General features: G+C 35.2%; 1 protein-coding gene across 1 annotated transcript in view; it reads right to left on the bottom strand.

The window, feature by feature from the left end:
• LOC136835055 (uncharacterized) overlaps positions 1-15,274 on the bottom strand; it is a 22,890-nt gene extending 7,616 nt beyond the window's left edge. The window contains exons 1-7 of the mRNA XM_067098172.1: positions 15,119-15,274; positions 8,386-9,311; positions 8,065-8,133; positions 5,817-5,947; positions 5,102-5,212; positions 2,843-2,932; positions 365-469 (exon numbers count right to left, since the gene is read on the bottom strand). Coding sequence (XP_066954273.1) covers positions 365-469; positions 2,843-2,932; positions 5,102-5,212; positions 5,817-5,947; positions 8,065-8,133; positions 8,386-8,730 — 851 coding nt within the window. The 5' untranslated portion in view covers positions 8,731-9,311; positions 15,119-15,274. The remainder of the gene's footprint in view (positions 1-364; positions 470-2,842; positions 2,933-5,101; positions 5,213-5,816; positions 5,948-8,064; positions 8,134-8,385; positions 9,312-15,118) is intronic.
• Positions 15,275-17,500: the final 2,226 nt, after the last annotated feature.

The following is a 17,500-nucleotide window of genomic DNA, read 5'->3' as shown; positions in this document are numbered from 1 at the left end:
ATGAAATAGATCAGATAGATAGATATAGCTATTATTGTTCAAATAATAATAATAATAATAATAATAATAATAATAATAATAATAATAATAGTTCAGCAGGATCTTACAACTATTATTATTATTATTATTATTATTATTATTATTATTATTATTATTATTATTATTATTATTATTAGTAACAGTTCAGAATCCTATTTATCTTCTCCAGTGGAAGTCAATTTTTTTAGCTAACCAAATTTCAATAACAATTTATAATACAATTTACAAAAGAAACTGTGGACTAATATTTTTTTCCATAAAAACCTTTGATTTATTGCAGTGGAGGACCATGCAAATGAAAATAACAAAAAAAAAAAGCACATACTTTTGCTCCGGTGTTATATTGATGGCAATGTTTCTGAAAGGCTCGTAGAAGATGGATTCGTTGGTCGGCACCAGAAGATCGTCAAACTGTTCTATGACGCCATCCTGTGGTTCAATGGATAAGGAAGAATCATATTAAATAAAATCTATAGAATCATATGAAATGATTTATTCTCCAAAACGGAGAGTTTCAAGTAAGTTTAACCTTTGATCTAATGGAATGGAATATAAAATTTAGACCAAAGGCCAAGAGATGGTACTAAGGAAGTCACTTAGCGCTCGAGGGGAAACTGAGACTAGAAAGGTTTGAAAGGTGTAACAGGAAGAAAACCTCAAAGCAGTTGCACTATGGAGCAATTGTTAGGAGAGGGTGGAAAGTAAGGTGGAAGAAAGTATCTGAACGGAAGTACAATAAAAGGAATGAAAAGGTTGCAGCTAGGGGCCAAAGGGACGCTGCTGCGAACCTAAGTAATGCCTACAGTGCACCACGGGAGGCGTAGTGACGGCAATAACCCCCTACGGAATTTTAATCTAATAATTATTTAAACCAGAATTAATACTCTTTTAATCCTGGATTTAAACAGTGCAATGTGCATGTCATTTACATATGGAGTTTTTTTTTTTTTACATTTTATCCAAAGATTATTCAAATGCCTGTACCATGGTTCCAATATGTAGGTAACATTTTAGCTGTTATACCCAAAGACACATATGTAAATACCCTCTTAGAAAATTGCATGATCAAGTCCACCTACCAAATTCACGCCAGAAATCGGAAAAGATGGTGGCGTGTCATTTTTAGACACTTATGGGATGGTAATAATTTCATTATAAATTGGCAGTTATAGAAAAACAACAAAGAATTTAACTTACGTACATCATTTTTCTAGACATTATATTTATATAAAAAATCTTTGTATTCTCTTCAATGTTCCTGCGAGCATTACGTGTTGCCACGTTCAGAACGCTAGGAAAATAGGCATGGACGTCCGTTATCCAGCTCATATTTTGGATACTTGTCCCAACAAAACCGTGAAGTCAAGTAAGGGGTTAAATGTTAAAATAAATCAGTGTAAACGTTCAGATAGAATGGTCAGAAGGAGAATGCTCTTTCTGTACATCAAAATTAGAAATCCCAAAGGACTGATTGGTCCCATAGTAATACAAATAAACTGGGTAAATATTGTGACTAAAAACCTCTTAGAATCTGCGTTAATACAGGTGACAAATGTGAAAATCATTTTAATCTAAATCCAGGTCTTTATACGCTTGACCCCATCCTCCGCAAGACGTTCAGAACAGGTTTAAAGGAGATACTTTGGAAACTCAGTGATCCTTGTTAATGTCCTTTTCCGTGCCTTGGTTAATTCAGGACCTGAGTTCATCAAAGAAAGCTGATCATAATTTGGAGAGCTACCTTTTGCTGTTCGTAAAACTGAGTCATCGTTGTAATCCCTTTCATACATGCATATACATACACACACATGTATATATGTATGTATATATATATGTATATATATATATATATATATATATATATATATATATATTTACATATATACATATATATTCCTAAAAATAAAAAAAATATGCACGTGATTTGTTTACCAGCTGAAGCCACAGGAAAAGCTTGGACGCTGAAGATGTGTTAATCATACGAAAGTACTTTGCACTCTGTCGTTTCTTCTCAAGCCTTTCCTGTGTCTTCAGCTGAATATATATACATATATATATATATATATATATATATATATATATATATATATATATATATATATATATATATATATATATCATATTTTTTGAGGCTTAACCTTCCAAATTATCCTAGCATGACATGAATAGCTGTGCAACAGCCAGAGCAGAAGAAACAAAAAGCCACAGGGAGATCTGTAGTTGAAGTAGTCTGGCGACTTGAGAGAGCGTTATCAGGGGCGAATTTGTCAAGAAAACTGGATCCGATGCCAATTCCGAAACCATGATGAAATTCAGCCATAATATTACGACGAAATGATCCCTAGAAATAATGGTTTGTTGTTGAACTTGAAGACGGCTTTGCATTTTTCAAAAAAATACGGTGAGATGTGATGTCTTGGCTCGCTAATCGGTACTGATCGGCTGTCACCATACGTTGCATGACTTATTGAGGCCTTGAGCCTTAGTATTTCCTTTCTCCTTACATCGCGGCTCTAATATGATGGATATGAATTATCCAGTATCTGTGAAAGTATTTCTCCCTCTCTTTCTCTCTCTTCTAAACACGCACATATATACAGTACATACACATATATACATATATACATACATATATATATATATATATATATATATATATATATATATATATATATATATATACATATATATATATATATATATATATATATATATATATATATATATATATATATATGTTGGTATGTATACACTTGTAATTATGAGTTTCTTTAATCTATCTTAACGTGTTAAAGCTACTTACAAAGACCAATTCGAAGGCATCAGGCCATCTGCTATATTTCCTCTCATAACTTCTGTCAACTGGTCGGCTTGGCGTGGAAAGTCTCTATACCTGTTTCGAAATAATAATAATAATAATAATAATAATAATAATAATAATAATAATAATAAGTTTAATGGGAACACTGTGTCACATTTCTAGTCTATCGAAAGGCTCGATTGAAGGATTTTTTCTTAAATGGGAGGCGCAATTAGAGGGGTTGGACAGCTAAGCGAGGAAAGACGGAAGATAACGGATGAAAAGTAAAAGCCTGAAAAGTCTGCAGCTGGGAACTAAGAAAGGAAGCTGCAAAAGACCTTGAGTACCATCTACAACGTGCTGGCTTAAGGTACACTGTAATTGGTCTTATTTTAGCAGTAACCCCGGTGTAATATTCAGCAGAAAGAAATAGGCTATGCAAGAATAAATGGAAGGGTTGCTTAAATAACAAACATTGCTTACTTTCATTTTAGAGCCATTGCATTATATATTCTTCTGGTAAGACCTATGTTATGTATCCCCTGGTATATTCTCAGCTTCAGTAACTATCTGAGAGTAATGAATGTGTTCATAGAGCCATCATCTACCTGTCTTAAATCCCATATTTACTAGATTTGTTAAAACAAAAAGAAAAATATTTTTGGCACTAACATCCTCGAAACATTCTCAACATTATCGGGTGCTAGAATTGCATTTAAGAACAAGGAAACAGGTATAATGATCTAGTGTTGGTTTTTAAGCTTCTCACAGTAACTCAGACAATATAGGGAGGAGGTTACGGCCAGTGAGGGTGTGGGGTGGGAGACATTTGTTATTTTCTGTTAGAGAAGTTCTCTGGTCTTTGAATGTGAGGGGACATTTGTTAGCACTTGTGTGTGGAAGGAAACATTTCTTATTGTCTCGGTTAGGAACGGCCTTTGTATATCTGTTATTTTTTGGGTCAGGAAGACATTTGTTACTTTTTGGTTATGAGAGACATTTTCTGTCTTCTGGAAGAGGAAGATTTTTGTTTCTTCTGGCTGTGGGAGACAGCATTCATTTTAATTATTATTGTTATCTCAGATGAAAACTACTCACACGGAACAAGCACACAGGGGCCATTGTCTTGAAATTCAAGCTTCCAAAGAATGTTGGTTTCAACCTCCCACCACAGACCCCACACTGCAGCAGTAACTAATCGTAATACAGAGCCTGTGATTTTTTATCGCCCTGGGGAAGACGCGAACCCGCGACATCTGAGTGACATACCGAGACACTAACCACTACGGCAGCGGACCGGCCGTAAGGCTGATTCTGTTTTCTGGATTTACTGTAGGTGTCATTTATTTTCTGAGCATATTTTCTGAAGGCGTGGGACGTCATTTATTTCTAGGCTAGTGGGGCGTTTCTATTTTTACTTTTTCTTGGGAATATGAGTCACTGTCCACGTAAGCGTACGCAGGGCATTTTTCGAAGAGATGTCTTTGTAAGTCCTAGGAGTCGTTGTCATTAAAATAAAGATGTCGATAAATATGAACTGACAATCCAGTATGTGATTAGCTTAAGCAATGTGCGTCAGTAGTATATCTGAATTTATATATAAACGTGAGTCTCCATTGCAAAATTTACTGTTCCAACTGAATTTTAGGCATCTCGTTGTCACGAAAATGGTACACATTTCTTCGTGAAGGCTGAGTAGCTTCAGTCCCATAAAAAGTGAGCGCTTATATAAAACAAACGATTACAATTGAGACCATTAAAAAGGAGTAACATGATTAAGGCCGTGTGAAACTGGTCTGCTTACCCCTCCGCCTTGCAGAGAACGGGTTTAAGGCAACTTTTATGATTACATAATATCAAATTGTCATTATACTACTTGAAGGCTTTGCATAAACAGCCTTAAAAAAGAAAATAAGATACAAATTCAATAATGCTGCCGGTAAGTTTTCCTACAAGATCTTTGATTGACATTTAATCTGCCGCGCACTGATCAAGGTTCAGGTGAATGTAGCTGACCAGGTGCTCAAGAACAAAAGGTGACTAACTTTCGGCCCACAACATAAAAAGCAGTTCAGTACTGATGACTTTCCTTCTCTCTCTCTCTCTCTCTCTCTCTCTCTCTCTCTCTCTCTCTCTCTCTCTCTCTCTCTCTAGGCTACAGTTTTGATGACTTCGCGAGATTTGAAAGCGACTTATGACCATCAAATGAGGACTTTTACTTTCGCTAAATTTATGAAAATAGAAAGTAATCCCAATACCCACCTCGATATGAGTTTCTTGTAGTCATTAAACGACTCGAGAACAATTAATTTCTTTAGCGTGTACTTTAGCCTTTGTTGAGGGCCGTCCATGATGGTTACTGGCATAAAGAATCTGGAACAGAAGATCAAAATAAGTAACACTTATGTTTAGCACATATATATATACATATATATATATATATATATATATATATATATATATATATATATATATATATATATATATATATATATATATATATATATATATTATATATATATATTTTTCTCACTCACATCGCGATCGAACGCAGGTCTCTCAACTGAAAGGGGCAAGCGCTCCCTTGCCTTTTCATTGAAAGACCAGGGTTCGATCTTCATGTGAGTCAGAAATTCGTTTCTGTTCCACACGAGACTGCGTGTTGAATACCTCTATGTTTGTATATATATATATATATATATATATATATATATATATATATATATATATATATATATATATATATATATATATATATATATATATATATATATATATATATATATATATATATATGTTCATATATATATATATATATATATTTTATATAGATTCGTTTTCAGCACGCGTTTTCAATAACCTTTCTGGTGGACATCTAGTGCAAAATCAATTTCAGCTCCCTTGCTAACTACTAACAGTAGGAAACTGTTACGATTCCTGTCACGAAAGAGAGAGAAAGGTAATCCTAAAGCCGTACTTGATGTATTCGAAGTTTCGAAGGAATGAATTCATGTCTTCGATGAAGATTCTGTGAGTCAGAAGATCACCTCCCAATAATTCGCTTGCGTTTATACCCTGGGCTCTCTCCAGGAATTCCTCAGTTTTAATCTGCAACACACGAGAAAAACAGAGCAAGATAATGCGACATCGGATACTGAACTTAAAAAGAGTGAATTGACAGAATTTCCGATAACACAAGCTAAGGAAAATCATGGAGGACAATGAACTTTTATATGGTTCAACCTATAATAGAAAACAGATAATTTCCATACAATAAAAATAAAGAATTATTTTTAGAGAAATTAGAAATTAATTGCGTAAATTTTTAAAACTGGAACAGAAACAGACCCGAAAGAATATATATACATACATTATATAATACAATATATACACATATATACACATATATATATATATATATATATATATATATATATATATATATATATATATATATATATATATATATATATATATATATATATATATATTTAGAATAAAGATATATATATATATATGGTAATAGATAAAATTAGTTTGAGAATAATATATATAAAAATTAGTTTGAGAATGATAATGAGATCTAAAGTAAAAAGTCACGGAAGACCGACAAGATCCTAAATGCATTATATAGTTCAGCATGAATATGGTGCATGACAGTTAATTTATATACGAAAAATTATGTAAAAGCTAAAAGCGTCGGTGATATTCAAAGAGAACATTATTAGTCCTCAATGAACTTCTTCTAGATTAAACTGGCCTTATGCCATCACGGGCTCTTGTTGCTGAAGCAGCCCATAAGCGTTCGATGAAATGATAAAGGATAGAATATGTCACATGAATTTTTTCATATAACTGTGGTAATTCTCTTTATCTATATCATTAAGGTGAATGAGATTTCTCAAAATGAGAAACGCAAATTTGAATAAAGGTACTGTGCAATGAACAGGTTAAGAAATAAATTGGCAATTCTCTTCAAAAACGAATAGATTAAAGTCAAGAAGTAACTAAATAAAATAAATGAAAGTATTTCTTGGTATTAGTTCAAGCAAATGCCCTTAAACCTCAGTGTGGAAGTCCAAGGATCAGAAGCTGTGTCAGGGAAGATTCAAGAATATTATTTTGGCACGAGGAAGCACAGTGGCCCGCTTGTGATGGATCAGGCGCTCGATATTGCCATCTAGAAGCTCCAGCTGATTGAACAGAATTTTAGTTAAGCGAGAAAGTTGTTGAACTTTTTTGTTATTGTTAATGTTGCCGTAAATTCAGGCTATAAACCAACACGGGCCCTTGTTCATAGTAGCTGCCTGTAAGAATCCAGGTAAAAAAAGTCACAGGTAAAAAAAATCAGAAAAAAAAAGTCACAGGAATAAAAGTCACATTAATCTTTCCTAGATAGTAGAACCACAAGGGTTTTAACCTGGTATGCATCCACTTTTGCTGCGTGTTTAGTACAAGCCCGTTGGGGATTACCGTAAAAACATAAATAAAAGACTGTAAATATCTTAAAGATAATGACCACAAAGAAATATTAGTCCTAGATAACGACCCCCGAAAACCCATGGGGATCACTATTTAGGAAAGATCCAAAATATTTTCTGTTTTATTACTTTATTTGCTTTCATTGTCACCATAAATTAATGTGACTTTTTTCTGTGACTTTTTGCCCTAGCCAAAATTGTGACTTTTTTTCTTTATTACCGGCCATCGCCTGTAAGGGCACGTGTATAAATTTAGCCAGGGATTATAATAGGATGTTGAATCTTACAAGTTCTCAAATCAAAGTTTAGTGTTGTCATATTAATTCTACTGTATGCTAGTGACATTAGCTGTCGATGTGGCTAGCAACCTCACCAAAATGAGGACCGAAAGGTTAACAGCTTCTGGAGACACCCCCATTAGAAAAGGTTATATATATTTGTGTATATATTTTTATTTATTTATGTATATATGGATATATACTACATACACACACATATACATGTATAAGTGTGTGTGTGTGTGTATGCTTTTTGCTTTTCCCACTTCCAGGGGTGGCATCTGAAAGTGTTAACTTTCTGATCTTAATGGGTCGTTATGAGATCTAGTTATCATGCGTGAGTAACAAATCAGTAGGTTTTCCAATCGTATCATCGTATTACAAAGATTAACGACTTACAGCTGTCATTAATTTTGAATTAATGCCTTTATTGTTAGAGAACTTTCATGAAATGAGATAATCTTACCTTTTTTCGTTCGAAGTGTTCCGGACTAACGTCGTCAAGACGAGCAACATTGTCCCCGTTAATTCCAACCTTTTGTTAAGAAAATAAATAAACGAAATAATAAATGTTAGCAACTTAAGATGTAAGTAAAAAGCGAATAACTTTTCAATATAAGCATCTAAACATAAACCTGTTCATTAATTATCAATGTATATCACAGATTTAGACGAATATTTCCAGAAAACTTATGTTTCCATTCTTTTATGAATATTTTCTTCATATTTCTTTGGAAAAATGGAGACGAGAATAGTTTATTGAAAGTCTGCTGCCTACTTTCCATACCTGAATAGCATATTGCGGACTTTCCTGGAGTCTCCAGAGATAAAATTCTTGAGTCAAGTTACGTAGCGCCTCAGCGGATGAATTAGATGAATGCAGAGGTTCTGTTAGAGTGAATTCCGTTTCAGTTGCGTTGTCTGTCTCTGATGGAAATGACTGAAGAGTGAGAGGAGACAGAACTTCGGGCTCTTCCAGAATGACAGCTTCAGAAAACGAAGAACGCGATTCGACTGGTGACAGTGACGATTCATTGAACAGAGGGTTCGGCATCGGATAGCGATGGTGGTGGTGTAGATGGAGGTGCCTCCGAGGAAGGTAGTGACGATGGTGAGGACGCTGATGAATCATCTGTAGATGACTCTGGGGCAGGAGATGAATGAGTGTTTTCAGTCTGGAGGGGTGAGTGTAAAGTAGACGTCACAGAAGGTTCGGTTTGAATTGTCGACAAGTGATTGAATGAAGTAGGTTCTGGTGAAAGTGATGCTTCATCTGCTTGCAAAGATTTTGATAATGAGACATCTTCTGATGGAAGGGGTAATGGCGTGGAATTAGGCTCAGACGTAGATGACGATGTGGCTTCTTCTGCTGCTGAGAATGAATGCTGTAGCAGCACCTCCACATCAACAACGTCTGAGCTCGGTTCAGAGGCTAGGTCTGAAATGGACGATGCATTTTGTGGCGACGTCTCTCTTTCAGCTGAAGAGGATGAGGAGGATGACAGTACTGATGTTGACGTATGAGATGATGTGGCTATGAACGAGGATGAAGATGATGAAGATGACGACTGTGGCGGGGATACGCTTGATAATGTGGACGGAACTGTGGCGGGATTTGGCGTTGATGTCACTGGAGATGAGAAAATGGCGCCAATCACACTACTCAGCACTACGGTCGCCAACAAATGCTGCTGCCTCAACTTGATCATCATCCTGAAAGTGTTTAATTTAACAGGTTAAACCCAAGGAAAGTAGTAGAGCATGTTTCAACTAGAAGAGAAATATGAAAAAGACATTGCACAAAACAAAGTGGGTCGTTTGACATCCCTAAAGACAAGTAGCAAATAACATAATAGAAGATGGATGGTTCCCCTCTACAATAAAAGGCAATTGGGTTTTTGACATGGTCTTCACTAGTATCACCATTTAACTATCAAAATAAGTGTAAAAACCTAACGGGCAATTAAGTTGTCAAGCAAGCTTCCATAAACAGAATGTACATAAGTGGAAAACGGAGAAACATAAGAGAACAACCATTAAAATAACAAATGAACAAAAACAGCAACAAAGACACACATACACATGTAACCAACAATATTAATAAATAAAGAAAACTCTGTCAATTTTGCTTGATACTTCAAAATAACAGTACAGCCTTTTGAAGCTTACAGTATGTGCATCGACATCAACAACACTGATAGTATACAAGAGCAATATAAGCTGGATGCTGTGTTCGCTTATTTTTTAAACTCTAAACTCTAGACCAACAGACATTTCATCAATAAAGACTAGAAACATTAGATGTTCAGTAACACTATCTTATGGAACACGATACAAAGTAAGCCTGGCCTCACTCACAGTCTAGACTCTAGAGTCTAGAGACTCTAGACCGTGGGCTCACTAAACACCAACTTCCACACCAGTCTGTTGACGGTTGGTTAAAATCCCGTGAAGCAAACCTAAATTATGAAGTTTTTAAGTATGTAATTTCGAAGGCCCAACTTATAAAACAAGTAAAAAATATGAGCCGAAGTTTCTTCGGAGCAATCGAGTTTTCTGTACAGCCGCTACAGCGTATAAATCAAGGCCACCTAAAATAGATCTATGTTTCGGTGGTCTCGGTATAATGCTGTATGAACCGCGGCCCATGAAACTTGAACCACGAACCGGTGGTGGGTTATCCTATATCGTTACCAGATGCACGATTATGGCTAACTTTAACTTTAAAAATATAAAAACTACTGAGGAGGCTAGAGGGCTGCAATTTGGTATGTTTGATGATTCAAGGGTGGATGATCAACATACCAATTTGCAGCCCTCTAGCCTTAGTAGTTTTTAAGATCTGAGGGCGGACAGAAAAAGTGCGGACGGGCAGACAAATCCGGCACAGTAGTTTTCTTTTACAGAAAACTAAAAATAAGACCTAAATTATGAAGTTTATAAGTGTATGTACTCGGAGATGTAACTTATAAAAATTATACATGAGAATCTTTCGATTACTAAGTCAATGTGAACACGTCTAAACTCAAAGTCATTGTCAAGTTTGTCTCAGATGTGTCTAGTTAGAATATGGAAAGATATCACAGGCGCAGTTGTTTCTTGTAGGTTTCTTTTTCCTGGCTTCCAGACTTCCAGAAAGTGTCTGGTCTCAGTGTATTAATAATAAATGTGGAATGACTATTTTTTTTTTTTTTTAAAGAAAGGAAAGATCCTTTACTCCTTATGGAGTACAACGGGCTCATAATGGTACGCACAAAAAGATCTCCGGATATTATGAAGAGCGCATAATCTCACTCAATCATATCCAAAAAGAAAACAAATTATCAGATCTAAAATAAACAAAAAAGATAAAGTTAACTGGCAGATCTTCCACCTATAATAATGAGACAACCAGGGTTCGTGAGAATTATTAGATTAACTTCTTACCAACACAATCAACATTTAAACCCTGACTTCCTGTAAGACCTTCAGAATTTGTTTTCATTGATCCTCTCATCAGGAACCTATGAAAATAACCAGAAATGCAACCACAAAAATAACTGCTGTAAGTACACATGAATAATATCAGTCGTAATAAGTTAGAAAATTTACAAACAAGCTATGCAAGCACCTAAAGAGCGTTATTTCCTTAGTTAGAAAGAGAAGATTACAGTTAAGACAAGTATAGTAAACAAAAATCATAAATAGGTAAATAAATAAATAAAGGACAGAAGAAAAAATCATAAAGTCAAATACTGTGCATCAGGCAACAGCAGGCGCTTCAAGGACAAAGGGTTCAACCAGGGGATTTGAAGGAGTGGCGGGCTGATTCCAAGCACAGACCGAGGTGGGTGAAGTGCAATCCTGCGGTAGTGGTGAGATGCGACTGCCTGAAGATGATGGAAATGAAATAAGACAAGCGCTTCCTAAGAAGTTAATAAAAACAAGTAAAAAATGCAATCGAGTTTTCTGTACAGCGTATAATGCTGTATGAAACTCTCAGCCGTGGTCCATGAAACTTTTGGCCACGTCCTGGTGGTGGCCTGTGTTGTTGGCAACTGTAGCGGTGCTAGACCCACGATCATGGTTGACTTTAACCTTAAATAAAATAAAAACTACTGATGCTAGAGGGCTGCAATTTGGTATGTTTGATGATTGGAGGGTGGATGATCAACATGCCAATTTCCAGCCCTCTAGTCTCAGTAGCTTTTAAGATCTGAGGCTGGACAGAAAAGGTAAGGACGGACAGACAAAGCCATCTCAATAGTTTTCTTTTACAGAAAACTAAAATTCTACTTGAAGTGAAGAAAATCGCTCAAAAGCCAACTTCTAAGTTCAGAGTAAACGAAAGAAATCTAGTGAATCCATCAAAAGATGTCGATAACTGATTATGAATTGAAAATGAAGATGAGGAAAATTTGTCAGGTTCGTGCAGAGGGTGGGAATCGCACTTGGCAATTTTCATCAGGCCCATACATTCATATTTCTCCCCAAGGACCGTGCTGATCACGAAACCGCTCGAGAATTCAGAAATTACTAAAAATAATGGCATCTTGAAACCCAAACAGCTCAAGCAGCCACAAACAAAGCGCGTCTTGAAGACCAAATAGCTCAGTAGGCTTTTGAACATCAAAGACAACACATTCAGGCATGAAATAAGTATAAAAACCAATTTCATTTGAAAATGTTAGGCAGCTCATGTCCAAAAAATTACGGGGTACTTGTGAGAGTAAGATTAGATCTGCCGGCATAAGGCTGGCTTAATCTAACAACGTAAGAAAAAAAATTGGAAATAAACAATTTTGGTTAGCAAGACACCAAACAGGTAACGTAATAACTACTGTACAGTATTATAGTCGCGACAGTTAATTCCTGTCTTTTCTATTATGAAATTTCTTTTCTTAATGCACAGCTACAGATAAAGAGAGACGATGTATTTGCGATTGTAAATTTTCCGGTTTCCTCTTTCGTCATTCGGATAATCTGTTTTAACCTGCCGACACCCTGGTTTATTTTTCTATTTATTTATGTAGCTACGAAAATTTACTAGAGAGGTTTTGGAAAACTTTTGCTGTCTTGAAAAGAATTATTCCTTATTAAAGTAATCCGTTTAAACCTTTTGTTTTTGTTAACAGTCCTAGTTTCCGACAATTTATCTGCATATAGACATGAAGAAATTACATTAGTAGAGACTTTTGTTGCTGTTTAACTTCTGCAAAAATATTCATAATAAAAAAGGCCAATAAACTGAAAAGATTAAACAATGCCACGTCATGATTGATATTTATACGCGTGTGCCTTTTGCTCATCTTCGGACAAAATCCGATTCTGGATGTTACGTAACCCATCCCTTATCACCTACCTGCCTGTTGTTGAGCGAGATTTCCATTTTTTATTTCAAATTATTTATCACACCAATAGTTGTGGTAGTTGATCCACAGAAAAAGCAACAGTGCAACAATTTAAGAACATACAAAACATATAGGACTGTAACATGGAGACAAGTATCAATGAGATCATTTCAAATAAAAATAACAAGGATTAATAGGCGATTGAAATATCTTTACATAAGGTTTACGGATTATTTTCAAACAGATTTAAAACCTACTGCCAGTGACTGTTTTTCTGAACGAACTTCAGGCTAAGTCATATTCAGTCTATGCGCCTATTCCTAAAAATGCTTCATCTTATGTCTTCTTATTCAGTTTCTCTCTCTCTCTCTCTCTCTCTCTCTCTCTCTCTCTCTCTCTCTCTCTCTCTCTCTCTCTCTCCTACAAGTTGCTCTATGTTCTTAGATTTATAAAAAGGATTAAGATGGGCATTCTTCATAAATAAACTTTAGCAAAGAAAATGCTACACTTTGATCAAAATAGGGATGACTGTCCTATGTCTGAGCTCGTCCATGTAAGGCTACCTTAATCTAACAACGCCAGTATCAACAAAAACAATTTTATCAGTGAGCGAACCCACGCTGGAGCATTTTACCATCTTCAGCCCGAATCCTGTTGCCTAAAGGGAAAAAAACCATTTTCGCTTTGGATAAAAACGACTATTCTCATTATAGTCAGACTTCTTTATAAGGCTTACAATAAAAAGAAACGTGACCCAACCAGAGAAAAACCAGTATTTTCCTGAGGTATCATGCACATTGACAACTTTTCCAGCTCATGTTTACGTTTTTTTATTTCAGTGCAAAGGTCAACGGGATATGTTTTCTAATATATATATATATATATATATATATATATATATATATATATATATATATATATATATATATATATATATATATATATATATATATATATATGTATGTATGTATATATATATATATATATATATATATATATATGTATGTATGTATATATATATATATATATATATATATATATATATATATATATACCTATAAACTCCTATAAACTCCCTCCCTCCTCTCTCTCTCTCTCTCTCTCTCTCTGTCCTGTTAAGATAGTTGCTACAATTACATTGCCCAGCATTTTTGTAGTTTTATATTTCACCCCTTCTCACCCCCATTCCTATCGGGGCTGAACTTGGACTTAAAGGGCATCGGGAGTGTCACTATTCATATCATCAAGCTCAAAAACTATGGATTAGGCACTACTATCTGTCATTTTAGTTTATTTTTGCATGTCACCCCCTTCCCACCCCCACCCCCTTTGGTGCCCTATGGTGCCCTTTGGTGCTAGTGATGTCTTACCCCAACAGTATTCTTTTCTAGATAGTAAGTCATGTGTATACCAAGGTTGGTTGAAATTGCTCAATGCATTTCAGAGTTATGCTGGAACACACACACATACTGTACATACATCCATATGTATATATAAATATACACACACACACACACACACACATATATATATATATATATATAATTTTATAATATAATATATATTTTATAATATAATATGTGTGTGTGTGTGTGTGTGTGTGTGTGTGTATGTGTGTGTGTGTGTGTATGGTTTAGCCTCTGCCCGGAAAAAAAGGTGAATAGGTTTTGACAACTGAAGCGACGGACCGGTCTTCTTCGAGATACATTTGTGTTGTAAATATTTCCTAAGCGAAAAAGATTAATCGATAATCGGTTATAAGTTAACATACTACGTGACTAATAGGGTCACTGACACAGAATTAATGGGAAAAAAGAAAATACTAATCTGGATACCTAGTATGAATTTTTATGAAAAGTCATACTTCTCAAAACAATGTGCATTCTTATGAGAGAGATGATAGTTTGTCTATTGGTGTGCAATATCTCACTTGATCTTTTGAAATAATTTTGTAAAAGTTTTCCTCAATTAATTTTGTCATTAGGTGGCAGCACTAATCTAAATCAAGACTTTACATCTAGTTATGTTTTCTTCTTTTGTTACTGTTAAACAATGAATTATACATTTTTTATCAATGGAAATATTTCTAAAATAACTGTGTTCTTCGTCTACAACAGAACCCCATTGGATCACTATTCACCTTATTTAACCGTATGTTAGACGATTAAAACTGAACACTGGAAGATTTACCTGTATTCACTATTTGCGAGAACTCTTTCACCCAAAAGGACTGCACCACAGGAGACCTGTGGTGGAACTGAAAGTAAGGTTGAAACACTTCGCTCTCTCTGAACTTTAGTTGAACCGTCAACCTTCTTAAGCTGGGCCAGGGAGTAAGTCAGGTGACGTCACAAGCACCTCCCCTTTTTCCAGGGTATGGTGACGCACCGACCTGTCGCTGAAGTTCAAGTCATCTTTGTTGGTCTTCATGACATGCAGGTAAGCTCACCTTTGTTAACCAGCTATGAAAATAACGATTGGTGCTGTTCTCAGCCTTTGGTTGCAAGAAAATGTACTGTTGTCACGTCAGGTTTACTTAACCACGAATATAGCGGGCGACGGTGTTTTCCTATACTTTCGCAGAGAACGAGACTAGTAAAGAATTCGTATTTGTTGCGCGAAACGTTTTCTTAGCTTTCGTAATGCGGGGATTTGAAGCGTGGCCTCTCCTTTTTTTTTTTTATGATTTCAAGGTTCCCAAGAGAAAACGTATGCAAAAAAGAAAAAAAATAGGAAAACGAGAAGTTCAGAGTTCATTGGGTGGCCGTTGTCTTGAGAAGTGGGCAATCATTTGATTTCCCAATTACATACATTTCTAATGCACTCGTATATAGTATGCTGCTTGCTCAAGTGCTCACTCTACTATGAAAGAGCTCTGAAAATGAGGAAACACTCTCAAGTTGTATGAATTAATGACGAAATAAGAAGTAGATCCACCGTATGGCCTAACCTTCGGCCTAAACTTTTTTTTTTTAATCTTTCATTGATCTGTGGCAACGTTGGAGGTATTTTTCCAAGCTAGATAAGGTCCTTATATCAACTTTTCCATTGTAAAAAGAAAGTACATGAACATACTAAATGCGTTGCAAGTAATACCATTGCAAAGGAGTGGCCTACTGCCCAGTTCTTTTAACTAACAGACTTAGCGTCGATTTCCATTGCAGATCAAACAAACGTCTTAATAAGATCTCCCGTCTTTATCTTTTAAATTCTTGATTCGTCATGTCACTGGATTTGATCGCCTTTATGGGACTTCATGGGCCCCTGTTCAAATTTCTTTGCACCCTTTACGGACATAATATGGAATTCTAATTATGCTTTTTATAGCCATTTTAAGACATAGTGACTTTTTCACCGTTGGTTTTCTTATCAAAGGAAAGAAAAAAGAAAAGAAAAGAAAGTAGCTAATGCAAGTTTGTCCTTCCAAGCCCAGAACAGCTGACCCCGTCTCGTAAAGGCTTGTAAGACTCTCATATTAACAATACTTGATTAGTAGTCGCATTCAAGGGTCAGGACCTACGAATACCCAAAAACTTATTACCGTTCTTCGATGATCCACTAACCTTGAGAGCATTCTCAGTGCAAGAACAAAAACTAAAGATGAAGTGATTTGATCTATTCATTTCACTTCTATTTTTTTTTTTTTTATTTCGTTTCATCATTATTATTTTTTAAACGGACAGCCTATATTATGGAAGCTCGTTTAGCCTGTTAGTGTTCTTTATGGTTTGTTATTTATAAATGAAAATTCATTTGTGTGATTAATACTAATAATAATAATAATAATAATAATAATGATAATAATGATGATGATGATGATGATGATGATGATGTCAGGTAAAGGAACTTTCATCTATTCTCAGGAGAGAGTCCAGCGAAGCGCCTTATTACAAACGAATTTTGTTCCTTTCCCTTACTTTCTACTCTTCCGTGTCTCCATTTACTTCACACTGTCCTTTCCTCTGTTATCTACACTTATTCACATCCATAACACCTGCTTCAGACATACCTCTTCTTCTCCCATTTTGCTCATGATATTCAAATGAAAGAGAAATTGTAGTATATTCACTAAGGGCCTACTACAGCATTTGGAACAATTGTAAGGAAAAGTCATTCAAAAAGCGCCTGAGCGTAAGAATGACTAGAATGTTGATCTTAGATGTTTGAAAGTCTCTTGGCTGAGCTTCCAGGTTTTCTCACTTTATATATACACTTGTATGCACAAGCCAGCAACGCCACGGAACTGGTTTTCAATTTTTTTAAGGCGATAACCCGTTGACATATTACAGAATGTTGATGTTGGTCGTGTGACTTATCGTGGTGGTAGCAGCTTCTCTCTCTATCTATCTGTCTGTCTGTCTGTCTCTCTCTGCACACACACACACACACACACACACACACACACACACACACACACACACACACACATATATATATATATATATATATATATATATATATATATATATATATATATATATATATATATATATATATATATATATATATATATATATATATATATATATATATTATCCTACAATAATTGTTAACCCATGTGCACCAGTTCAT

The sequence above is a fragment of the Macrobrachium rosenbergii genome, chromosome 54, assembly GCF_040412425.1.
Source record: "Macrobrachium rosenbergii isolate ZJJX-2024 chromosome 54, ASM4041242v1, whole genome shotgun sequence".
Lineage (NCBI taxonomy): Eukaryota > Metazoa > Arthropoda > Malacostraca > Decapoda > Palaemonidae > Macrobrachium > Macrobrachium rosenbergii.
Note: the sequence above shows the minus strand (reverse complement) of the source record. Positions and strands in the feature narration are given on the sequence as shown.